The sequence below is a fragment of the Propithecus coquereli genome, unplaced genomic scaffold, assembly GCF_000956105.1.
Source record: "Propithecus coquereli isolate 6110/MARCELLA unplaced genomic scaffold, Pcoq_1.0 Scaffold85, whole genome shotgun sequence".
NCBI lineage: Eukaryota > Metazoa > Chordata > Mammalia > Primates > Indriidae > Propithecus > Propithecus coquereli.
The window spans coordinates 7,255,075-7,282,554 of NW_012154729.1; the positions used below are offsets into that span (position 1 = coordinate 7,255,075).

Below are 27,480 nucleotides of genomic sequence, written 5' to 3' on the forward strand. Positions count from 1 at the left end.
AAAGAGATCACAGATGACCGGCATGTGGCACAGTGCCTCACCCAGAGCAGTGGCTCAAAAATCAGTCACCTTTCTTATCTGTGAGAATGCTTTTGTTCTGGGTTATAGGGCTGTGGAAGGCAGATTCACTTTCGACTCTTTTGAAGTCTCTCCCTGACTCCTCACCTTTGTTTCACGAGGCTGGAAGTTCCCTGGCAACGGAAAATATCCCTGAGGAGTTGGAAATAGTCCTGGCGTGAAGAGCATTGAATTCTTTTGCCCGAAGGGATTAATACAGTTCTTACTTTGCCATGTATTGACTATGTGACCTTGCAAATGTCATATAACCTCTCTGAACCTCAGGGACACATGGCAACAATGTAATCAACTTCATAGGTGTGTGTTAAGAATTAAAAGAGATGTTTGAGGAAGTGCACCATATGCACTATGCATTATAATAACAACCCTGAATCCTCTACTTCCTTTCCTGAAATAACTTTGGATGATATATATATAATTAATACATAATAATTGCACAAATTTATGGGGTACATGTGATATTTTAATACATGTATATAACATGTAATGATCAAATCATGGTAAGATATCCATCACCTCAAACATTTATCATTTCTTTGTATTGAGAACATTTCAAATCTAACCTTCTAGCTATTTTGAAATATACAATAAATTATTGTTAACTATGGTCACCCTACTGTACCATTGAACACTAGCAGTTATTCCTCCTACCTAACTGTATGTTTGTACCCATTAGGTAACCTCTCTCACCTCTCCTCCCACCTTGCCTTCCCAGTTTCCGGTAACCATCATTCTAGTCTCTACTTCCATGAGATCAACTTTTTTAGCTTCCATGATATGAGTGAGAATATGTGATATTTGTCTTACTGTGCCTGGCTTATTTCATTTAACTTAATGACCTCCAGTTCCATCCATGTTACTGCCAATGACAGGATTTTATTCTTTTTTATGACTCCATTGCGTATATATACCACATTTTCTTTATCCATTCATCCACTGATGGACACTTAGGTTGATTCTATATCTTAGCTATTGTAAATTGTGCTATAATAAACATGGGTTTCAGGTATCTCTTTGAAATACTGATGTCCTTTCTTTGGGATAAATACCCCATAGTGGGATAGCTGGATCGTATGGTAGTTGTATTTTCACTTTTCTCAGAAAACTCCATACTGTTTTCCATAATGGCTGTACTAATTTACATTGCCACCAACAATGTATAAGAGTTCCCTTTTTTCTTCATCCTTGAAAGCAGCTGTTATTTTTTTGTTTTTTAAAAAAATAATATCCATTCTCTTTGGGGGGCTAGATAATATCTTATTGTGGCTTTGATTTGCATTTCCCTGAGGATTAGTGATGTTGAGCATTTTTTTTTCATATACCTGTTGGCCATTTGTATGTATTCTTTTGAGAAATGTTTTTTCAGATCCTTTGCCTACTTTTTAATGGAATTATTTGTTTGTTTTTGCTGTTGTTTGAGTTCTTTGTATTCTAGATATTAGTACCCTGTTGAATGAATAGTTTGCAACTATTAATATTTTCTCCCACTCTATAGGTTATCTCTTCACTCTGTTGATTGTTTTCTTTGCTGTGCAGAGGTCTTTTAGTTTAATATGGTCCCATTTGTCTATTTTTGTTTCTGTTGTCTTTGCCTTTGGAGTCTTAGCTCTAAAATCTTTGCCTAGACCAATGTCCTGAAGTGCTTATCCTATCTTTTCTCCTGCTAGTCTTACAGTTTCGGGCCTTATGTTTAAGTCCTTAATCCATTTTGACTTGATTTTTATATATAGTGAGAGACAGGGGTCTAGTTTATTCTTTTGAATACAGGTATCCAGTTTTCCCAGCACCACTTATTGAAGAGAGTATTCTTTCCTCAATATGTGTTCTTATTACCTTTGTTAAAAATAATTTGGCTGTTAATACATGGGTATGAGTTTTTCCACAGTTACTTGAAAATGGTGGCTGGACCTTGTTAAATTAATCTCCCCTCTAGATTGGAAGGGACAGATATACACCTGGATTTTCCCCAGTTTGGGGTCTGATATAATTTGCATATTTGTTCCCTCCAAATCTCATGTTGAGATTCGATCTCCAATGTTGGAGGTGAGGCCTAGTGAGAGGTGTTTGGGTTGTGGGGTGGATCCCTCATGAACAGCTTAGTGCCATTCTGTTGAAAGCACCTGGCACCTCCTCCTCTCTCTCTTTCTCCCTCTCTTGCCATGTGACACATCGGCTTCCTTTCGCCTTCCACCGTGAGTGGAAGCTTCCTGAGGCCCTCACCAGAAGCAGATGCCGGCACCATGCTTCTTATATAGTCTGCAGAGACTTGAGTCAGATAAACCTCTTTTCTTTATAAATTACCCAGTCTCAGGTATTCCTGTATAGTAATGCAAAACAGACTAAGACAGGGGCCTAATTAAGAGTCTAATCCATCAGCTTCCAGGGGAAATGTTTGCAATATGATTATTCGTACACTTGGAAATCTAATGAGCTTTCAGTTTTCAGTTTAAGTAGCAAGGAAAACACTGACAGGCTGAAGCTATTAATACAAAAATACAAGTCTTTTCTCTAAGATCATTCTTCTTTCTCAGCCAGGCCACACCCAGGCTTCCTGGCACGTGAATCAAGGCCATGGCAATAGCCCACAGCTGCACAACTGAGTCATTAGGAACTGTGGTGGCCTTTCCTCCCCTTCCTCTGATGTGCAGCTCTGGCGGGGGCTTCTTGCAGCTGCAGGGAAGAGCTGGTTTTCTGGAAAGGTATTTTCTATGGATCATCCAAAGGGCTCTGGCCCAGTACTGAAAAGGTACACCTCAGACTAAAGCAATGCCAAAAGAGAGTCAATAGAGCTAGGGAAGTCAAAGAAAATTCGTTCCAGGTTTGTCTATTAGAAAATGCTGAAGGATCCGAGCAGAAATTCCATGTTTTCATGCTTTGGGACCCAGAGCTGCCATGTTGTACAACTCCAGTGAACACATTTACATTGTGATCTAGCTCTATGATCTAATCTAGGGGGCGCCCTTCATACCATGTAATGGTGCTCCAAGTTTTTGTGCTGGGACTAAATCTTACAAAAGCCAAACTTCTAGTCACAAAGCTCAGGTTCTTATTCTAGTTTCCTCTTTAAAATGTACCAATTTCTACCACAAACAAAACAATGAACTAGCAAAATATTTTTTAAGCCCCAGCCAAAATTTCTGGAGGGATATTAGATGATAAAATGTTTCCAGATGTGCACCATTTAAAATTCCTAAGTGTGCAATGGATGATGTCTTTATGAAGAAAGCAGATTTCTAGTTGAAACATATTGTTGATCATTTATTTCTTCTTTCCCATTTAATTTGGCTATAATAATTCACCGTATCTGTTACACCCAAAGGTCAGGAAAAATATAAAAGAAAAGAAAATGGTACTTTACTTTTAAATAAATCCCAAAGTCGTCTCTCTGCCTCAGGCTGTCAAGATAAAAGACAGCAGCTGAGTAGTTCAGGCAGTAGGTCTGGTGGCTGTGACAGAGGTTCCCTTGGAAATACTGCAGGGGAAAAGCAGAAAGAACTCAAGTTAAGGATTATGCACTGAGCCCTGGCTGACTTTCTCTTTCTCTTCACTTTTATCATTAACTAGAACAGGGAAAAGTAGAGGAGCTATGATTGCATAGTTCCTTTTAAAAGCATTCTTTTAAAAAGATATGATATTCTCATAATAAACAGCTAATTCCTCAATAAATAGTCTTTTCTCCTCTATACTCAAAGAAAATTCTCTTTAGTATGTCTTAACTTAATTCACCCTTTTACTTCTATTCAAGGTCCCTATACCCTACCTGGCACCTACTAACAAATATTGCCTTTGATTTCGGTGACCATGTGAATTGATATTAAGCTTCTGTTGGTATTAAGTGATTAAAGTAATGACATTAACTTTTTATCCAATATTCCTCAAAAATATCCATAAATATAATTCTGCTGGCTTTTAAATGTGTAGAAATTTGGGATGCCTCTACTGAATGTACTATATTTGGTAGCACGAATTTTGTTTAGTAGTCTTACCCAATCTCACACTTACTAGATTTTCTTCATTACTCTTATTTAATGTCTTAAACTTGCTATAATGACTACACATTTGTAAGTCGCTTTGAATTCATTTTAGAATGAGGCAGATTGTCAATTTTTATACATATCTTCAAACATATAATGGGTACAAACCGTGCATACCACACCATATGCCGCCATCTCAGTTAAATGTCTCTCTCAGAAACAGTGGTTATTCTTTGCTCTTTAGTGATACTTCTGACTCATTACTCAGATACTCTTCAAGACTCTATAGTGTCTGCCATATTGCTGAGTCTATGTGCCCATTGATGGATTTATTGACTAATATATAACAACTCATGGGCTCCATTAGGGAATTTCCAATGCTACCCCAATGTGGTGGCATCAGAGGAGGAAGACACATTGCTGGCAGTGTTATGGCTATAGTGAGTAGAAAAAGCAGACCCAGCCTGAAAAGCCATATAGGAAAGTGCTGGTAATAAAGCCAGAGATCGTGAAAACCTAGAAAAATATTTGATTACAGGAATTCAGGAGACAAAATATTATGGAGAGCAATGTCAAGTTTTGGCTTCTGCAAGAAATAATTTGAAAGATGACATGGGTTTCTTTTAGCGGGGAATGTTGATAGCTGGGCAGAGAAGAAGACTTGGAGGTAAAGGAAGGGTTTTCTCATGAGGCACTGAGATGCTTGAGAAATGTCATAACTAGGAGGCGATTGTTAAAAGGCCAAGATTAAGAGTCATTAATAGGCTTAGAAATTTAGTTCTACCACCCATTGGCTGTATGATCTCAGGCAAATTATCTAACCTCTGCAAGCCTCAGTTTCCTTCTGAGTGACTTCCTCAGATGGCTCACATGTGAATAACAAGATGTCCCCACCTCCTAGCTGGTGAGCTTCTTGTGAGACATTGCGGTAGACAGCTTACTGTTCATCAAACCCTAACCCTAACTGTTCCTGGGGAGGCTGTATGTACCTGCTGCATTGAAGGTAAGCTTGGCCATGTGCTGAGGAAATGCAAACAGACATGCCATCTGTTGCTTCAGGCAGAAACTTGAAGAGCCAGTGAGTGCTTTGCCACAGTCTTTTATGTCTTTGCCATGGCAACTGGTAATGTCCCAGGTGGTGTCTGCTCTATCATCATGGGCCCCAGAGTCAGGACAAGGAGAAAGTGGAAGCAGAGCCTAAGTGAGAAAGGAGCCATGCCACTGAGATTTGGGATTGTTTGTTACTGTGGTACAACGGACTCTAACCTGACTGATGTAGACCTTCTAAATTTAGGAAAAGGCCTTATGACCCATCTTTGCACATTGGTAGCATAGTATGGAACATTCCTATGTGAGTTTATTATAGACTCTTATTGAGTCTAATAACATCCCATTCTTTAGTAATCTTTAAATGTGCTTACGAGTTTTGATGAGAAGCTGATATTTCTCTAGGCTGTTTACTAAAAACTAAATTTTAAAATTTTCTGACTCAAGGAATTGAGAGATCCTGAGATTTTAGCTAAGTCCCAAAACTTTACATTCTTTCCTATTTTTTGAAACTTTTCTTTATTTAAATCTATTTTCAATGTTCACTAAAGGATCTTCCTGCTTATTTTTTACTTGTTAAAATTCTTCTTTTATACATCTTCTCAAGCATCATTTCTCCAGAGAGTGTTTCCTTCCTGTAACTACCCCGCTATCTACCCCAACTTAGGTTTTCTTTGTTGGACATGTACCTGCGTCCATTTATTTTTCCAGCATTTATCTCAATTTGTTTGTATAATCATCAGTGCCATTACTGGACTAATTTCTTCCCCACAAGACTGAAAATTCCTTAAGAGCAGGGGGCTGGAGGCTTTTCTAAATTTTGCACATTATTGAATACAGGGCATCAGCCCCACCTAACACTTAGTAAGTTGTCAACAAATCTCAATCTATGTTTTTTTTTTTTTTTTAAATGGAGTGTAAGAATTCAAATCTTGGTAAATGAGACTAGATCCAGTAATGAGACTGGATTAAAAAAACTCAAAACTAAAAAAAGTGAGGAAGAGGTTGAAATATCTACTCAAGAAATAAAAAACATCTATCAAATTAGGGCTACAGGTTTTCCTCTTTTCTCCTCATTGCACACACAGAAATATTATTAAGGGTGGTGATGGATTTTAAGGTTTATTTTGTTTCTTTCTGAGAGTCTGGCACTTTCGTTAGAAGAACAACTGAACCATGTAATTAGCATACACTAAACTATTGCCATGAATGTTGCTTTAAATTGAAGTCATTTAAAAAACAGACTTGGAAATGGCTTTTCCATGCATGCAGATTTTTGTATTAATAAAACCCACACATGAGACGTGACAATGGGAAAACAGAAGCTGCAAGTTATTTTTGAAATCCTTGATTGGTGGAGGCAGGGATGGTTCCTTTGTGGGTGGGTGGTGGTAGAACTTTCCCAGGAACAAGAAAAATCAAGTAGATATGAACAACTGTCCTGGGAGGTGGGCAAATGTATTTCATGAAGTCGAGATCTCCTGGAAGGATTTTACCTTTGTGAGCACGGAGATGAAATCCATCGATGGTGAAGTCTCAGAAGCATCTACATAGTCCTTGATGAGGCTAAAAAGACTGTTCACAAAACCAAGGCTTGTCTAGGGCCAGAGAGAAAGAAAACAAGAAAGCACACACCCAGGGGTAAGGAATAAACATTTGACAAACTTCAAATATCATTCTTGCAGATGTTTCCTTTTTCAAATTTATCTCCTAGCAAAATTCAAAGATTTATTTTCCTCCACTCTCCAGTATATATTTTCTTATAAGTTTCTCTTAAATAAATTCTTGTTGCTATCTCTCTTCTCTTCTGTTTGCAAGGAAAGATATTATTTATTTATAATATATATGAGAAAAGCACATTCATTTGAAAATAAACATTTATGAAGATGATGGAGATCTTAGGAATGTGTCTACATTTTTAAATGGCCATAGAAAAATGAAAAGTGAAGGTTTTCTTTACTAATATCTACAATTTATTTCAAAGATGTCAATGGATGTTTAGACTTCTTTCTTATTAACCTGAAGTCCTGCCTGGGGATGGAATATGGAATAAACCATATGCCATATTCCCATATGGAACATAAGCCATAAGAATAGATAAAGCATGAATTTTCATGGTCCTCTAGTAAAGTTTAAAATAGCTCACCTGAGCTAACTCCTCCAGGTTTGAAAAGAGTCTCCATAAATCCACATCCAGGAGAAATTCACGAGTTTGAAGATATTTAAGTGTATTCATAAAAATCTTTAAAAAAATAAATGCATATTAATTTATATTTTTAAATTTTGAAACATTCCCTTTGTAAGAACATTAAACATAAACTTCCTGATTATGACTTAACAAAGCAATGTAGAAATCAGTATTCTCAAAGTTTAAAAATTTATTCTATACAAATGATGATATTTAAGCATAAAACTTGTTGGAAAAGTACTCTTCAGTATAAAGTTGCTATTGCTTCTCTGAGTCCTAACAACATTCCTGTTGAAGACTATCTGTCCAAATGGGCTTTCTCTGCTACATGGCGCCAAACAAATCCCAAAGGTTCTCTTCTTGCCAAGAGTACTAACTTGAGAGCAAAACAATGTTCATGCTGTGTTCTCATGTATTCCTTCCTCTGCAAAAGACCCAAATGTACTTTACTTTCAGAAAATTAAAAAGAGAGAATTAATGAGTTTATATCTGATAACTGGTAAAATGTTTTGATTTGGATAAAGGCATCAAATATTAATGCAAACATTAAGGGAGTCTTTATGTAACTCTTACTTGATTTGATGCTTTCACACAACAGGGGAACTACACAGCAAGTCAAGAAAGAAGAACTGCAATCCTTGCCTACAGATAGCCTGCCCTTCATCCTATAAACTGAAGAGAGATCAATTGATTGAAATGGAAATACTTTGTATATAAAAGATGGGAAGCAGTCAAAGGGATCAATTATTTCAAGAATTTTGGGGGTTAAAAGACAGGGTTTTAAATAGCTAACCTTCCCCAGTTCCCATTCCTGTATTATTTAATTAGTGTGGTGAGTGGTTCCTGAACTTGCCTCAGAATCACCTGTGGGCCTTGTTAAACCAGACCTGCTGGGCCCCACAATTCTGATACAGCTGGTCTAGAGACCACATGTTGAGAACCACTGACTTAGAGCTTTTTAAATCCGGTATAGCATTGGTTGTCTGGAAATCTGTCAATAGCCAAGCATTTAAAACAGATAATTTTAAGAAACAGAACTCATTCCTGCAGACCAATTGGGACAATTTGGAAGAAATCTTCTTTTTGCTGTAAGGTTCTTTGCTTTACAGAAATTATTACCATTTAAAAAAATACTGAGGGCCGGCTCACGCCTGTAATCTCAGCACTCTGGGAGGCCGAGGCGGGCAGATTGTTTGAGCTCAGGAGTTCAAGACTAGCCTGAGCAAGAGCAAGACTCCGTCTCTACTAAAAAAATAGAAAGAAATTATCTGGAAAACTAAAAATATATAGAAAAAATTAGCCGGGCGTGGTGGCGCATGCCTGTAGTCCCAGCTACTCGGGAGGCTGAGGCAGTAGGATTGCTTGAGCCCAGGAATCTGAGGTTGCTGTGAGCTAGGATGACGCCACGGCACTCACTCTAGTCAGGGCAACAAAGTGAGACTCTGTCTCAAAAAAAAAAAAAAAAAAAATACTGAGTCCTCCGGTGTATTTATTTTACTCTGAGTTACATATTTTCGATTCACAAGAAACTTTGGGAAACTCATATGGATTGTGTAAAGAGAGGTACATACGCATTTTCAATACACTGGGGCATTTAAAAATAAACTCACATTGACCTTAAATAGAAAATGCTAATTTGAAAAATGAGGGCAGTTTTATAGGGGCATAGAAAGTTCCACTCTGTTCATTGGGACAAGGAGGTGGTAGAGCTCAGGAGTTAGTGCTCTGCAGTGAACATTTGATTGGTTACCATTCGGCTACAACGCTCCCCTTCCCTAAAAACAGCCTGGTGTTCATGTCAGTGTCTACTCTTCTCTGTGCCTCTCACGTGTTACATGGCAAGCTGATCTCATGCCCAGGGCTGGACCTTGACTACTTTCAGCCAATTAGCACATTCCTTCCTTACCTAGCTAGAGTATTTGGCTCAGGGTGGGCATGTGATCTAAGCCAATCCGATCAGATTGAATGGCGAGACTTGCTATGAATGCTGGGAAGATCTCTGTCTCCCTCTCTCCCTCTCTCCCTCTCTCTCTATGAGCTCAAGGACAACAGCCATTTTGTGATGACAAGAGAAATCAGCCTTAGGATGAAGCTAATTCCATGGATCACAGGGATGAGAGACAGAAAGAAATTTTGTCCTTGGTTTTGAGCCCTTGATCAAAACAATCTTGAATTCTTTCCCACCTCTGGGCTTTACAGTCATGTGGGCTAATAAAATCCTATATTATTTCAGCTAGTTTTCTCTAATTTGCTCTTGTAAGCATCCTAATTGATATAGTCTCAAAATTTCAATTTTCTCATAGCATGTCTTTATGGTTTAAATTTTGCTAAGGAAAGGACTTAGTGCTGTTACTGACAGTATATATTACTTACAGAAAATAACTGACATTTGCCTAGCACTTGATAGATTTCAAAGAAAACGACTTTGATCATTACAATGGTCTGCTGAGAGAGCCAAAGATGGTATTGTCATTCCCCTTTTATAGTTTAGAACAGAGATTATCAAACTATAGCCTGTGAGCTAAATCTGGCCTGCCATCTGCTTTTTAAATGATGCTTTTTGGTGACACAGTCAGGCACATTCCTTTATATATTGTCTCTGGCTGCTTTTGCACTGCAACGGCAGATTTGAGTAGTTACAACAAAGACCATGTGGCCTGTAAAGCCTAAAATATTTACTATCTGGACCAACACAAAAATGTTTCTCCAGCCCCTGATTTAGGATATGGGGGACTAGACTTTTCTAAGGTCACAAGGAAAGTCAGGCAGATCCAAGGCTTGAACTCAGGTCTGCCAACGCAGTGCTTTTTAGTTGTGTAGTAATCAGGATTCAAAAGTGCTATGGGCAGAGTTGACCTTGGGAGCCGTGTGGTCCACACTCCCCTATAGTCTTGCAAGGAAGCTGCCCTATAGTTCCCTCCCCTGCCCTGTGGTTCTTCTATAACAAATCCTCTGCTCTCAGCCTCACCAGATCAGGGCCGCAGCACTGTACAACCTCAAGGGTGCCATTTACATAGACGACATCATGAATATACCATGTAATCCAACAGCACTGACATCCAACATGTGGATGGTAGGCCTAGAAGTCTGTGACCATGGCCCTGCAGCTGTTAAAAAGCATTCACCTGGTGCTGTTCATGAGGGAGCAAGAGCTCTGCGAGAGAAAGACGACCAAGGATGGAATGGGCTGCCCAGAGGGTGGTGTGAGCTCCCTGACTCTGGAGAGTGTGAATTGGTGAGATCAGGCAGAAGAGATTCAGACATCAGATGGAAGCTGGACTAATTTACTTAGTAAATCTCATCTAATGTTTAAGGAAAGAATGAAGAGACAACGAAGTAGTAGATAAACAATAAATAAAATTTTCTTCAAGGTCTCCTAAAAGAGGAGAAAAAAACCCTAAAACTTCTTCCTTTTTTTTAAGTATGAAAGAGAAAAACTGGTCCCCAAAGAACCAAATTAATATTTTCCATCTACTACAAAAATTAAACCTGGCATTACCATCTTAAGAACTAATAAATGGTCCAAGAAATAAGTGCATTCACTCGTGAAAAGTTCCCACACTGCCTCTTGCTGCTTTCTCAAGTCTAATTGATCAGTAGGAAGTTTTTGATGTGTTTCCATGACTTCATTCCAGGTCTTGTCCTGTACATGAGGAGAAAAGAGAGAACAGAACATTTCCACCTCAGTGGGTTGACCTGTTCGCTATTAACTTTGGCCTGCAGTACAATAGGAACAGGCAATCTCCGAAATCATGATTTCCCACTTCAGGCCGGGGTAGCTCTCTTGGCAGAGTGGCTCCGCAAGCTACCCACACCCCAGCTTCCCTCCGTGGGACCCCGGGATGCCAGTTCCTCCCTATGCAAAGCATGGGGTGCACAATGTACAGTATTTTTACTTTAAAATGAAAAGAAATTCAAACCGATGTTTTGAATTATGTTCATGAATTTCATGAGTCCTTTTCAGTTTATTGCAAAAAAATCTCAAAGAACCCTAAACTCAGGACTGGGAAGTCTGATTCTGGGTTTTATTGGCAAAACTTGTTGAAATTACTCAAGAGTAAAGTAAAAGTTTCAGAGTTCAAAGAGACCTTTAGAAATTGTCTTATCAAAAACAACTTACTTTTCAAATGAGGACATCGAGGCCCAGAGAGGTGAATAGTATAAGTAATTATCCGTAACATTTGTATAGGGCTTCCTGACCTACAAAGTGCTCTCACATTCATAGTCATTACCTTATTTAAAATAAAATGACTTTCCCCAGGTTGTAGTGTGTTGGAGCAGAGCAGGCCCTTTCCAGCCCTGGGCCTTGATGTTATTAATATTATAAACAAGGCAATAATCTGACAACTTAAAATGATGACCAAAAAAAAAAAAAAAAGAAAGAAAAGGAAAAGCCATGCCTCACAGTAAACAATTTGTGACATACCTTAAAGCTGTAGAACTCATAGCCCCTGAAGTTGGTAATCTTCACAGAGGAGAGGCAGTTTTCCAGATCGGATACGTGCTTGTGTTTGTCTTTGCCCTGCTTAAAGATTGTTAGAAACAGGATTTTCAAACATGAATTCTTTAACAGCACAACTTCAGTAGCTTCAGCATCTTTCGTTCACTCTCTGCCGTTCATGAGAACAAACTGCACATTCTGTCTTTAAGCCACTGACAATTCCAAAGTCATTCTGAGCCCTAGTCTGAGCCAAGAACCACGGGATATCAGACCTGGAGGACAGAGGCTCATGAGACTATCTGATCCAAACCTCTCACGTTACTAATGAAAACATATCCAAGGCACAGAACGGTTATATAGGTGGATTTTGAGTCTTGTGCCCACCTGGTGGGGTGACATGGCATCCTTCACAGATTTAACTTTTCTAAACTCTGGACCACAGGGCTTTAGCATCAGAAGGTGCGTCAGATGTATCAGTTCAACCCCTTATTTAGCAGATGACTAAATAAAGCCCAGAGTGTTAAAGAAACTTTCCCAGAACAATTAATTCTATGCTAAAAAATACCAGAATATGCTAGAAACTTTAGTTTCCATGGAATGGCATAACCTATTTACTTTTGTTATAACCTCTATTCTTACTAATATTTGTTTTAAAAATCTGACTGCAAAGGTAATATATGATTATGGCAGAAAATTTGAGAAACAAAGAAAAATACCGTGAAAATTAAAGCTACTCATAATCTCCGCCCTCAGAGACCCACTGAAAGCATTATTCTGATCATATTCACAATTAATTTTTAAATGGTGTCATATTTATGTATCTTTTGGAATGTGCTTTTTAAACATAATATATTGTGAGCATTTTTTTTGATTCCTTTGGTATTCTATTGCAACATCATGAATTGCCCACTTAAAGAGTTCATTTTACCAACCACACCAGGAAGAAGCTATCAAATAACAGTGTATAAGGCTTTTTAAAGTCAACTTGGCAGCATTTCAAATGAATGTTTATCACAAATAATTTTTGACTTCTTCTATTGCCTCAGGGTGCATGATATTGGCATGGATCTAAAGTTTGGTGAAAGTTAATCAACATTATATTAATGAACAAGAGGAGGCACAGGTTGTCTGCTGATGTGGGTCAGTGGTTCCCTAGGTATATGAAAGGAGATCCTGTAATATTTTCAGAGTGTGCTACCGGGCTGTGGCTGGTTTCTCTAGTAGGGTTATGGCACTGAAAGAAGAAATCTTTTGTAGACTCATTAGCCTTTGCAGCAGCAAAGGAATCTTGGAGCCAGCTGGGGACCTCCTACAGCAATTGGGACATATGCCTTTTGTTGATGTCTGAAACCATAGCGACTGCATGTTGTGGAAATAAAAAAAAATCAGCAGCCAGTTGGGAAAGAAAGAAGCTGAGACAATGGAAGCAGCATTGGAGTTGTGGGAAAGTGGGTGCCAGCCCCGTACTTTGACAGGCATTCACTGTGACTTTCCATGGGTTTGCTCAACGTCTTGGCCACATAGCTCGGTGGGGATTCCAGTGAGAAGGGAGGAGACAGTTGTCTCAGTGGTCACATTAACTCTTGAGAGTTAATAGGTCCATTCAGTGCGCTGTTGCTTCCACTGTGGTGGTGTTGGTTAGGAGAGGCCATGAGAAGCATTTGAAGGGTATTTGAGAGGATACAAGGTTAATTGCGGAGTCTCAAACTTAGTCACGAAGAGGTAGGTGGAAGGGAGGTGTGCAATAGGCACTGGTGACATGGAAATGGAGCCCAGTTGAAGGTTAAGATTGAATACATAGGCCGGGTGCGGTGGCTCACTCCTGTAATTCCAGCACTCTGGGAGGCCAAGGTGGGAGGATGGCTTGAGGTCAGGAGTTTGAGACCAGCCTCAGCAAGAGCAAGACCCCGTCTCTACTAAAAATAGAAAGAAATTAGTCAGGCAACTAAAAATAAAAAAAATTAGCCAGGTGTGGTGGTGCATGCCTGTAGTCCCAGCTACTCAGGAGGCTGAGGCAGGAGGATCGCTTGAGTCCAGGAGTTGAGATTGCTGTGAGCTAGGCTGACACCACGGCACTCTAGCCCAGGCAACAGAGTGAGACTCTGACTTAAAAAAAAAAAAAAGATTGAATATATACATTTTGGAGTCGTTGACAAAGAGATGGAGTTGAACCAGTGAGAACAGACACGATCTTTCTTTGAGCGCTCCAATGAGAGACGGAGGGAGGAGTGTCCAGCTCTGGTTATGAGGATCCCTACGATTGGTGGAGCAGGACCAAGCTGGAGCCAGAACAGACTCAGAGCCAGACTGCCTGGGACTGCTGGAGACAAATCCTTGCTCTCTGCTCATGAGCTGTGTGACCTTGGGCAAACTATTCAACCTCTCTGAACCTGTTTTTCCATTTGCAAAATGGGGGTTACCTAGCTTTTTGGATTGTTCTGAAAACTTATGAGTTCATATACATAAACTATGACATCGATAAACAAGAACACAGGTAAAGAGAAACAGTGCTTGGCAATGTGGTAAACATTATATATCTGTTAGCTTTCATTACAAATATTGTATTGATAGGAAAAAAGGAAGGAGAAAAGAAAAGAAAAAGGTTAAGAAAAGTAAAAATCTGTAATAGACTGGGAAAATCCAGTACGACTTAGAAGTGTGCTTGTTACGTGGATGTGGATCATCATTTATAAAGACGGGAATTACCTCCTGAATAAGGCTAAGAGGTTAAAGGAAGGAAGGAGACATATTGATCTTAAGGTATCAGGTATCGTGTCCTTGTGAAAGTGAAGCTCCCGGATATTAATTTCTCTTCATTGCTGAGAACGTTTGCTGAGAACGTTCTGTCAGTCCACTAATTATTTTTCCTTTAGGTAAAGGAGCACAGCTAACCCCCCAACATAGTACAAACCATTGAGCACATTTCCCCCCAATTACTTTTCAGTCCAATCTTTTCAATTGTGAGCTGAAAATGGGCATTTTGGTGTCTTAGATATCTGGCCCAGCACTGGGCACAGTCACCCAACACACACGTGTGGAGAAAGTTGCTTCTTGATGGAGAAAAGAATGGATTGATCCCAACAACTTGTAGGAGTGTCACTTCCTTAACCAAATCTGTCCCTTCTGAAAGCACATTCCATCTCCCAGGCAGCCCTGATGGCTTCCCTGTCCTGGAGGAGACCTCAGGAGGGCTGGGGGAACATGCCTCTTCTCCTGGGACCTCAGATCTGACTGATGACTGGCTCCGCCTCTGTTTATATGAGGAGGGAACTCAGGAGAGGTTGCACTATAAACCTTGTCTCACACCTGCCAGGAAAACAGTCACAGCATGTCCCTGAATCACTGGTGAGAAACGGCCCTGGTGACGATGGTGTCGCAGTTTTACTAACGATTTGCAATTTGCAGCTCTTCATATTTAGACTGTGTTCCATTTAAATGTTGTATTTTTGAAAAAAAAAAAGTGAAAGTCAATCATATGCTTGGCTATTGAGAACAAGTGGTTTTCTAAACCCTAATTAAAAATACGGCTACTAATAACATGGCCAAGATAGGTTGTCTACAAGTGCCGGGCTCTGGGGTGAGCTCCACATGCATTACGATGTACTCATCACAACCACCCTGTGTGGCTGGCACTGTGAACTTCCACTTTGAATAGGGAGAGACCTGAGCTGAGGGAGGTAAATTCATTTGGCCAAGGTCATGGGCAGTGCGTGAAGCAGCTAGGACTGGAACCTCAGGGGGCTTTTTATTTAGCTACCGGACTTAAAAGACATCAAGGTGTGTGTATCCATAGAACCATTGCAGATGTCAGCAACGGATGCCCAACTGATTGGAGAGGCCATGTGATCAGATTTGTAACAGAACGAGGCACAGTAACCTGCCATAAGGCCCTGCTGTTGCTGCTGGCCGTGGTGTGTATGTGTTTACAAATGGTACTGCTGGGAGAACACAAAATCAGTCCCTTCCCTTCCTCCAGAAAACAGGAGTCGTCAGGCTGTGATCATGAACACTCCCTCCCTCCACCCACTGCATGCCAGAAAGGATGGCTTGCCTGTGGCCACCCTTGTCTGAGGCAGTCAAGACTCGGGCTACAGATTTAGATTTATAACTGTTCAATAATTGACGGAACCAAGAATGAATTTAAAAACTCAATAGGCCTAATCTGACTGGCTTTCCCAGAAATAGCAGTGTATTTGTGGAATCTGTTTCTGTAATATCTCATTCATTTTTCAATGCTCCCAAGATGCATGGCACTGACTGTGAACGAGGGCATACATGTGTGCAAGTTTGCTTCATCGACTGAGCTGTTTCCTAAGCTGTATCCTGTTATAAATTTAGTGTTGTAGAGCATCACTATATTAGGATTGCTTTGTGTTTTCTTTTTTTTGCAGAGCTCATTAACCACTGGCAATTAGCACTGTTTTGCTGCACAAAATGGCACCATTTGGCATGTTCTGTAGCCAATACTACGGATGTGATGACATCATTTACATTTCACGTGCCATCTGCCTTTATGCAAAGACAAAGCAGAATGAAAAGGCTCTTCAGCCATTTCTTACTTTCTTAGTTACAGGAGGCTTAATTAAGACAAAAATGACAATGTGAGACACTCACCACTCCTCTCTTGGAGAAAGGCCATCTTGGCTTTTTGGATTCTGGAGGGTGAAATTAAAGAAAATATATTATCACAGGTACTTCGAGTGACTAGTGACAGATGATTGCAGTGCTTTACAGAACCTGCTTTTTGAAAATGAGCCAAACAAGATTCATCCTGCTTTAATTCTCCTTCTCTTGAGAATGCACAGTATGAATATTTATATCTTTGCAGATGAGTGAATGAAGCAGTTGCAACCTCAAAGTTGATGTTCCGTTCTTGCCTTAAGGTGGTATTGACCTATTTCTTTTCTATTGTATTGTTAACCTCCTTTCTCCCATCGCTTGGGGAGAAATCTATAAACTGAATAAAGATGTTGAGTAATTCATTTAAGACAGAAAATCATAGCACTTTGGGGCTGAAAGGATGGGCCATTTGTTTGTACACCATCTTACCATGAAACCATCCCGTCACATGCAACTTCAATAGCCTGCCCAAGCTTGCAACTTGCAGATTACATCAACCCAACAATCCCCAGGTGTGGTTAAATGAAGACTCCTTAAATAGGAAATGCCAACACATGTCACCAATCTTTATTTTAGGGCTGGTTGCTATTGGTCACCGCCTCAATAGTCTCCAGGAGTTGTTTTGAGTTGAGAAGGAAGTCATTATTCATCCCACATTCTTTTGATGACCAGGAAGTAGAGATTAGATCAGGTTTTGGTCAGCTGATTTTTATGCTGTTTGCATTAATTTGTAATGCAACCCAGAAAAAGCTAGGAATAGTCTGTTAGGTTTAGGTGGGATGTTCTGACCACTCAGTATACAAATGGATGTCTTATAGGTCTAGTTTTCTTTCTATCAGATTCTTCAGGAGAGCGTGCATAATACTGTCTCAGAGGGAAGCAGTCAGACCTGAGCAGCATTTATTGCAAAGGATGTGCTTGAGTCACTGTTCCCACCGTAACCTTGGAAGATAACTGCCCAACTGATTACTCTGATTGCTGATTGCTCATCTGACCACCTTATTAATCTCTATACAGGGGTGAGTAGGTAGAATCTCCCTTAGAGACAAATCCGCTTTACCACCCTTAGCTTTCAAATGCCTAATGGTTAATACTTATGTCCAATTTGAACTGCAATAATTGGGGTTTTTGGTCCTTGATCAATTTCTCTCCTCCGCTTTTCTAACTTTGGGGAGTTTTGGAGCATTGGGAAAGCTTTTTAAATATTCAGAAGAAGATTTAAATGAATCTTCATTGAATCCACAGCTTTTTATTATCTCCCTTAAATATTACATTTTGCTGAATCAGAATCTATTTCAACAATAACTGCAGGTGACTCATACACGCACCAAAGCCTGAGAAGCACTGCTTTAGACCATGATTTTGGGACATGAGACCTCTAATCTAAATTCCTTGAGAAAAGGGCATTGAGTGGTGAGGTGGAGGGTGTTGCTTATCTTCTATTTTTTGGTATCTACCGTGATGCTAGGCACACAACTTAACAAAACAAATGATGTGACATAGAAGTGTCATACAGCAACGATGACCTCGTTCCTTAGCCTGGTGGTTCTCAAACTTTAGCTGGCATCAGAATCACCTGCAGGACTTGTTAAAAAAAACCAGACTGCTGGACACCATCTCTAGAGTTTCTGATCCAGAAGGTCTGGAGTGGATGCCTGGAATCTGCATTTCTGATAACTTCTCAGGTGATGCTGAAGTTGCTGGTCTGGGACCAGCTTTTGGGAACCGCGGCTCTGGTTGTTAACAGGTTTAAAGCATTTGCAAAGCCTCATGCAACATGTATTCAGAAACCTCTGTTAAGGTAACATTATGTTTAGAGCTAGCTCAGATTTCTAGGTGCATGTCTTCGAGCAGATCATTTAACCCCTTTTGGCTTGCTCATTTGAATTGTTGTATCATACAAAACAGTAGATGTGGAAAGGATCCATAAAGAATGAAGAGCTATAAAAATGTTCATCATGATCTATTCCCTGGTGGCTTCTGGGCTCCACATACAGAAGACTGCGGCTGCCCATACAACGGTGACTGACGCAGGCTGGTAGAGAGGACACCAGCCTAGCAGGTAGACGCCTAGATGCCCTTCCTTTGCACAAACCAGCAGGCACCAGGATGAGGCCACTTCTCCTTTCTGGGTCTCCCTTTGCACACCTGTGAATGAGTTGGTGGTTTTCAAACTGTTTTGTCAAGTGTCCAAGGCTCCTGGGGATGCCTTGAGGTGTGTCTTTGGGGCTCACCCCAGCTGCAAGCATGGCAACTTCACCTGGACCTGTTCTATACATTGGACTTCCAAGTAAGGATTCTTTTGGAAAAAAGGCTCTGCTAAGAACAAAACCAGTTTAAAAACTACCAACATGGATAATCTTTAAATCTCCTTTCAGCTCTAAAAGGCTTTACTTTACCTACCCTCAGAATCATGAGGAAAGTACCCTGAATGCTGCAGTTGTTCTGCTTTTGCAAGTGAGGTGAAGATGCAGAAGATTCACCCCTAAGGCTGCCTCTCTCTATCACTAATCTGCCGCGGGCAGCTCTCCCACCACATGGTACCTCCCTGGTTGGAAGGTACCAGTGTGAGATGGAAGACCAGGAGTGGGGAGAGATGTTACAGCAGTGGTAGGGAAGCTGCCCCCATGCCTGGAGAGGGCACTGTGATCCGAAATGGTGCACCTGTGCTGGGGCCTGGAGCTGGGATAAGTTATTTGACCAGAGTATAGTTGGAGGGAAGAGCCATGTCTTACTCATCTCTGTAAACCGAATGCCCAATACCAAGACTGGTATTCACCTGCTTCCAGCAATTCACAGCCGGTGCCTGTTGTAACTGGCTAGCCCTCAGTTCTAGCTGGTCAGTGCACATGTTCTACTAGTTATTAAACATTTTGAAAATGCCCCCTGTTTGTGACAATATCCATCCCATAGCGGGCATGTCATGCAAGTATGCTGAAGGAACACGACCTGAATTCAGCAGCAGAAGTGGGTGGCACAGGTAATCCGCAGCTCCATCTGACACCAGAAGGTCCCCAGGGAACACCTCAAGTCCAGGTAAGTTCAGCACCACAGAACTTCGCCTGTGCTCGTAGAACCTGTGCCCAAGAAATGAGGGGAGAGAGCTTAGAGCTGGGTGTAGGCAGGTTCATCGGGCACATCACCTCTGGTCATAAAAAGTCGCTGCTGGCAACCTGATGCTGCTCCCTTAGGAAGGACTCAGAAGCCACTCTGGGCTCCAGGCATGGGATGGCTGTGATGACACCTTTACCACACATTTACTCACTATCTCTTTGAGCCTTACTGATCATTTATGATTTTGACCAAGAGCAGAAGAGTTCAGCTAAACATATGAACACAAACGCACTCTGCTGGTTCTGACTCAAAAGGATACTGGAAGAAAGATCTAAATACAGAAGTCTTTGCCAGTTATGCACACTGCCTCAGAAGAGAGCAAGATGCATGTGGTGGCCGCTGGCTCCCCTGGTGATCTGAAGCCAGTTGTGCAAAATCAGCACTTTTATTTTTCCCAGAGAAAATTGAAATATTGTTGGAAAAGCTTAGCAAACATGATTATCTACTTTCTCCTTTCATCTACTCCTTTTCATGGAACTTCTTGTCTGTTGGATGTTCATAAAATTAATGGCTGATGTAACAGATGCTGTGGGGAACAGTCCCTAAGCCAATAGGCCTTTGCTCAGTGATCTCTAAGGAGCAAAAGTGTCAGGGGTCTGTCTGTCATGCTGGGGACCTGTTTGATAACATGGAATCATACCCACTCTCATAGTTTCCTCATCAGAACTGTTCAGATATTCCTTTGGTCTGTTCTAAGGGGTGGGAGATGAAATTCTATTTATTGACTAATGTAATCTCTAAATTCTCTTTTTACCAACAAATAGTCTAGCATATAGGTAGGCTAATTTATATAGAGAGGATTTTTTTTCTTGATTTAGCAACAAAAGCATAGCTATGGAATTTTCTGGGAAGTTGAGAGCCCAAGTTTGTCGTATCACTTTGGCTATTATGATTTTGTCCATTGGCATGTGGTACCCCCCACCCTCCAAAATGGTCATGCCTGATCCCTGTTAGTTTCCCAAGCGCAGGCCTGCCTCTGCTCCTTCCACTTCCCTACCTACCACTGCTCAAGTCCTAGCGGGCTGTGCAGTCAAGTCCCATGGCTCTGCCCTTCTACATGAGTGATGATGGCCTTTCTACCTGCCCTTTTGTCTCTTGCCCCTTAACTGTACATTCTTGGATCTCATGACCTCTTTCTTGGCAATACATTTGCTGTTGGGGTCCTAGTCATGCTCTGTCACCTGATTGACCCAAATGCTGATGACCCAAATTTGGTGTACATTAGCATATCCTGTGGAATTTATTATAAATACCCATCCCCAGGCCTCGCCCTTGGTATTCTGATTCAGTAGTGCGAAAGTGAGCCCCTGCAGCTGTAGCTTTACCCAGCTGCCCAGATACTCACCAGAGTTGGAGAACCACTAATTTTGAGGTTATAAATTAACTTGATATAGGCCTCTCCTACCTTTAGGTTTTGAGGATTATCTCAAATTTTCAGCCTTTGGCTAAAAAACTTTCCCAGATCATTTTACTTATAGTAGAATAAGTTGTTTAGGAGCTTATAATTAGTGAATAACTTTTATCCCTTAAGTTTCTACAAAATATGTGAAGTAAGGATGCCTCAGACTCTACAGATAGATGCTTTAGGCATAAAAGAGTTTATTTGCAGTTATAAAAGGCTGCTTCCTCCAAGAAGCCCTCCCTTATATGCAAAGAAGTAATTCTTCACATTTGTCCACTCCTCTTTATCCCCCCAAAATCAGGCCCTGAGCATCTTCCATCTATATTAATAGTCACCTCTTAACTTGTTTCTTCCCCTTCAGCTTTATCTTCTTGATTCCATCCTATACAGTCACTAAAGGTGACTTTTCCAAAATTTAAGTCTGACCTATCTCTCCCCGTTTAAGACACTTCAGTGTCTTTTCATCTTATACCAGATAAATACAAGCCTCCCATGATCTAGCCCCATTTACCTTCTTGATATTCCTTATTTTGCAATCTATTCTCTGAAAACGGGAAATGGATTGTAATTCTTGATGTGTCACACCTGTGCCTTACCTGGGACTATTTTGTTTCCTCCCTGCCTTCTCCAAGCCTAATTCCTGCTCTCCCATGAGATTCAGGCCCATGGATTATCTATGTTAAGTAGCATAAAAGGGAAATACTTAAACAACATTGGGCTCAGCTTTATTCAATTGACTATATTCCCTGGTGTTTTGTAATCTGTTCCACCTGCCCTTTCTCTCCTCTTCTATTTTTTGTTGAATTGGAAAACTTTAGGATAATGTGGCAAACACTGGTGGTTGCTAACTCAATGTGCATACTATCCCTTTTCCTTGCTATGAAAACCTTGCTTTGTCTGGAGATGGTATGTGCTGAGTTAATATGCTGGCCTGCTCTGACTCTCTTGCAGCTAGGGAAGGCCATGTGACCCACACTTGGCCAAGGAGATTTAAATGGAGGCTGAAGTGTGTGAATTTTGGGAAAACTTTTTCAAAGGAGATAGACTTGGCTAGCTTCTTCCATTTATTCTCTGCCCTTTGCCTTCTTGCTGTCTGGAATATGGCTTGAAACCCAAATATATGCCAGTAATCTGGCAAAGATAACAGCAGAGTAGGAAAACAGAAGCCTGGCATCTGGTTATATTATAACAAAAATCCTACCCTTTATTTGCTTAGGTCATTCTTGTTGGGTTCTGTGATATGCAGACAAATACTATCCCTACTGTCACAGATCCCCCATCCCAGACGTCCTCCTCCAAGAAGAGGCCATCTTCTGTTATTCGACACTCCTGTTTGACTTTTTCTCCACCTACTTTATGATTAGGTTTTAGAATAAGATAATTAGGCTTGCAACCTCTTGCAACTTTCCCTTTTTATTTGCCAACCCAATGTCCATGGTGGTTATGAGGATGAGGGAGCTGAATTAGGTGGGAGTTGGAAAAGTTACAGTAATTTGAATGAGAAATATAATTCTAGTTTCATCAGATTGGATACAGGACATTGGGACTGACACATAGCAGATTAGCAGTATGTAAATCCAGCTAGGAATTTTCAAAGTGGTACAAAGAAGGTATTATATAACACAAAATGCTGAGAGCACACAAAAAGAAGACCCCTGAGGAGAAACATCAGAAGCTTCATCATCAACTTTATACTTCCCTTGATAAAAAATCCTAGAAGCATATAATGAAATTTAGGTATTTATGGGAATGGGGCTGAATTGGGTGGGCATTGGAAAAATTACAATCATTTAAGTGAGAAATATAACCTAAGTGAATTTTGGGGAAAAAAATTACTTACCCTTTTGAGCTTAAAACTAGATGTTACACAATCTGGTATCATGAACTTGGTAGTTTCCTAAGATTCTATAAACTGTCTTTATATTCCCTGGAGACCTCAGAGAGCACATTACTGCTGCTGGGGTGGAAGGATGAGTCTTCCCTGGCCCCTTCTAGGCTGACTTACATGTTTCTCTTCCGTGCTTCTACAGTTCCCTGGTGTGGTGGTGAAGAATGTGGGGTCAAATTGCCTAGATGTTAATCTGAGCTGTGTGTCCTGGGTTAAGCAAGTTAAGCAACCTCTCTGGCCCCTACTTTGCATTTGTGAAATGTAGACAATAATAATATTGTGTGAAGATGGATTAAATTAATCAATATAAAGCACTTAAATCAGAGTCCAGAACTTAGTAAGCAGTCAGTAAACACTATCATGTCGTTTATTGAATACATTGTAACATAGTGTTCTATTTATGCATCTGTTTATTCCACCAGACTGCCAGCTCTTTGAGTGCATGTCTTATCGTCATTTATGTTGGTAGGTGCTAATTCAGAGCTCAATCTATTATAACTGATGAACACGAATGCATGAAATAATCCTCTGATTTGTCCGTCCTTATGGAAAGCGTCTTACTTTACAAGGTCGTTTTGTAGATTCATGTCTTATTTCCCTTATCACCTCAGCTCCTAGCTCCTGGTCTAAATCCCTCTGTTTAGCAAGAGCTCAGTAAACATTTAAGTAAATGGAGCAATAACCAAGCCTGCACATACTCAGAGTGATTGATCATTGTCATTTTCCTACACAAACGCCCGCAGAATGTGTACCCTGGTAATAGCTAGCTGCGTGTGTACTGTTCTTTAAACACACTGCACTTCACGCCTCCATGCCTTGGCTCAGGTAGTTCCCATCTGCCTGCCTGTCTCCACTTTATCTGCTTGGCAAACTCATATTCCTCTCTAAATTCCAGCTTAGATGTTCTTCTTCCAGAAGTCTTTTCTGATCCATTCAGGAAGGATCAATTCTTTCTGTTTCTGTCTCCCTTTCCTACCTCTACCTTGTCTCTTTATAATAATTTCACAGAAGGCTTATACTGGGTCTCATATATCCCAGAATCTAATCTCTTAGCATAGAACCTGACATAGAATAGGGATTCAAATAGGCTTGTTGAATAAATAGACATGTTGATTTGTAGGATAAAATACTGACAGTCCTCAAATGAATTTGTTTTCCCTTCTGGATCACAAATGAATCATAATATGCATCTACAAAAGCAAAATGAAATCTGAGTGCTCATCAACCCCCACCTCCTTCAAAGTGGTTGGTTACATTACCCCTATCCATTCCTCCCTTGCCAGGGGTAACTTCTGACTTAATGCATCCATTTGGGAGCACACAGATCAGGCTTGGAGTTGAATTTGCATATATGCAGCAGAGGGAAGATAACCGGCTTGCACAGGGCTTCAGCCATGACCTTGGCTTTTTTGCCTTGGTGTTCTAAACCCAGTGATGCTCATTCTGCAAGGGCAGATGTACCCCTGGAGGGGTGTAACAGAATCTCCGTGGCATGAAATTGTTTTGTTCATCAAAAGAGAGCATGGGTTAACAGAAATACCAAGAACCACAGTTGTAGCCATGTAGGGACCTAGGAAAACAATCAGAAAGAACATCTACAGTCAGAAGCATGAAGAGACATGGATTGGCACAGAAAATGTGACTCCATATCACCCATGCCTGGCTGTGGACTAGATTTCTGGGCACTCAGGAAAGGACCTGAGTCTGTGTCAGTCAGGGTTGCTCAAATCATTGGATTAATGATATTAATGTAAATGGTTATAATGAGTTCAGCATGACATTGAATTTAGGTCTTGTGGTGGGTAGAGGGGTGTGTTTATAGTTCCAAATTGGTATCTTGTTTCGGCTGTTCTAAACATTAGGATTGCTTCATATAAAAAGTGGCATTCATACAGAATTATTGTGTCTGATTCTGGATTGTTTATCCACTGGAAGCAATCATTGCAATGAATTCAGAATACTTACCCTCTTCCCCCCAACAAAATGGTATCTGTGTGGGGTAGGGATGTTTTGTGTAAAGAGGGCAGGGAAGATTAAGCTACTAAATGAACTAATAATAAATGCAAAATATTTGGGGTGTGCCTGGCAAAACTCATTGTCGCTGTGTAAGTACAGTTGAACTTAATGCTGCCCTTCAGTTGTTTAGAAAAACACAACTAAACAAATATCCTTGAGAAATACATTTTTTTTTTTTTTTTTGGTCTGATGCTTGGCTATTCTGGTTCTTTGCTTTAGGACAAACTCTGGACCCAGAACGTTGTATTAATATAACTGGGTGCCTGCCTGCCCCAGACCGCGCAGCTCTCTAAGGCCTGACACCCCTCCCCTGGTCCCCCTTCCCACCCCCCATTTAGAAACCCAAATACAGCCACACTTTCACTAACCCCGAGGTGCGTTGCTCCAAGCTGGTCAGATCCGAAGGGACTAGTCCCATGGTTGCTGGAATAATCCCGTCTCCCTTCTGGTAGGAGGACGTCTGCTTATTCTCCTTATTCTATCCTCTGCTGAAGATCTGAAGGTCCATGATGTGGGCTGGGACAGCAACAATTCAGAGAATCCAGGGAATTCTCCCCCACTGCTGAGCAGGCCGCACACCCCGGCATTGACACTCAACAATGAGGCTGCTCTCACATGCTGGTGCCAGAAAAGTTTCTGGCTACTGGAAATGTGTCCCCAGTGGACCTCAAATGCATACATTTTGTAAGCGATAGATTGGTCTTGGTGAATATTATTCTAATTTAAAATCAGCTGGCATTTACTGAGAAGTGATTCTTCCTAGACTCTGTGTTAAGTGCTTTTCGTGCATCCTCGTATTGATTTTCACAAACACCCTATGAAGTGGAAATTACTGCTCTCATTTTAGACCAGAGGAAACTGAGGCTTAGAGGGCTGGATAAGGAGCTTACCTAAGGTTGCATTGTTTTAGAGAATGACAGAGCCAGAATTCAAAATTCATGCAGGTCTGACTCCAAAATGACTTGTAAATCGGGAGAAGAGAGAAAGACACTACCAACCATTTTAAAGCACAAAGAGTTTTTAAAAAATGATTATGATGATGGTTACTACTTTAGGTAAAAGGGGAGTGTCATGGTTTGAATGGTGGTCCTCCCAAAAGACATGTCCACATCCTAACCCCTGGAACATGTGAGTGTGACCTTTTTTATAAAAAGGGTCTTAGCAGATGTAATTAAATTAAGGATGTTGAGATGAGATTATTCTAGTGGGTGGTCCCTAAATCCAATGAGAAGTGTCCTTATAAGAAACACCCAGAGGAGTGCACAGAGAGGAGAGAAAGCCTGTGAAAATGGACAGAGGCAGAGATTACGGTGACGCAGCCACAGCCAAGGAACGCCTGGATGAGGAAGCAAGGAGAGGTCCCCTAGGGCCTTCAGAGGGAGCGTGGCTCTGCCTATACTATGATTTAGGATTTACGGCTTCCAGAACTGAGAGAGGATACATTTCTGTTGTTTTAGCCACTCGATTTGTAGTCATTTATTATAGCAGCCACAGGAAACTAATATGGGGGCAGTACTGGCAAGGACACTCGACTTAGGACCCAGATTCCAACCGTGACCTTCACGTGTGACCTTGGCATATCCCTTTCCTGGGGCCTCCATTTCCTCACGTGGAAAACGAATGCGGTGAGTGAGGGTCTTTCCGCCCATCCTGGTCTAAGTTCGAGGGTTCAGGAGCACTGTTCTCACTCTCCCCTGCGGCGGCCGTGGTGGGGGCGGTAATTATGTGGTGACCTTTTTCTTGGCAGAAATGTTTGAAGAAGAATAATTCAAAGTTCCCCTTTTAGAAATATGACTAATAGATCATCTACATTTTTAAGAGATTCCTTCTGTACAGTGGACTTAAACCCGGGACTACTGGCCTTTAATTCCCAAATTTTAAGAAGAAATAAAAAATGCTAGAAAATATGGGGAGTGCAATTGCTCTACAGTGATATGTATGTCTTAAAGGAATAAACATCTTATTTAAGGCATTATAACTTGGATAAGGCACGGTGTGATCTTTTCCCTTGCTATGAATGTTACCCATTTTTTTTTTTTTTTCAATCAGGCAGGTTTATCAAGCCTGATTCCTCAGAAACCATAGTCCTTGTCTGATAGTAAAGGTTCATGGTAAATGCAGCCTTTTCCAGCCGGCAGCTTTTTAGCAATTGCTTCACTAGAACAAGTAGGCATTCCATTTTAATAATCACAGTGTTTTACCCTATGCAAGAAATACAGTGCAATTTGGAATGCTTGCTTATAACTATGGGTAGATTACACAGGAGGAACAAATTAAGAATCAGTAACTTTTTTAAAAAAACACTTTTAAAAATAATCAACAGAGAAATGACAACTCTCCTGCAAATTATTGAACTATAGCTCTCTTGGCTAAATCTAGGATATATTTTTTTATTACGAGGTGCAGAAGATAGTTGGGAATGTTTCTTTGTTTGTTTGACAATAGTTTCCAGTTTAACTTTCTATCAGAATGTTCCATTTTCAGGAAACCCAAATGAGAAGGCAGAAAGGAGGAGGAGCCTGTAGTTTACTGTCCAGAACCTGGTAAACGGTGGCTAATTCATAACTGCGGACTGAACGAGGAAGCCTCGTCCTCAGTCCATCAGTTTGAATACAGAACAGAGGCGCCTCTTAGGAGTCTGGTCAGTGTGTGGAAAACACCCTGTGCTGTGATGTCTTGGGTCAATAAGTAATATTTTATTGAACACACATG

The 27,480-nt window shown here is 40.7% G+C and overlaps 1 protein-coding gene across 1 annotated transcript in view; it reads right to left on the bottom strand.

The window, feature by feature from the left end:
• Nucleotides 1–25,192, bottom strand: part of PLEKHG7 (pleckstrin homology domain containing, family G (with RhoGef domain) member 7) — a 45,617-nt gene extending 20,425 nt beyond the window's left edge. Inside the window, exons 1-8 of the mRNA XM_012664008.1 lie at nt 25,137–25,192; nt 19,298–19,425; nt 16,343–16,383; nt 11,714–11,809; nt 10,787–10,930; nt 7,246–7,341; nt 6,596–6,697; nt 3,437–3,550 (exon numbers count right to left, since the gene is read on the bottom strand). Of these exons, the coding sequence (XP_012519462.1) occupies nt 3,437–3,550; nt 6,596–6,697; nt 7,246–7,341; nt 10,787–10,930; nt 11,714–11,809; nt 16,343–16,383; nt 19,298–19,425; nt 25,137–25,186 (771 nt within the window). The 5' untranslated portion in view covers nt 25,187–25,192. The remainder of the gene's footprint in view (nt 1–3,436; nt 3,551–6,595; nt 6,698–7,245; nt 7,342–10,786; nt 10,931–11,713; nt 11,810–16,342; nt 16,384–19,297; nt 19,426–25,136) is intronic.
• Between the last annotated feature and the right edge of the window lie 2,288 nt (nt 25,193–27,480).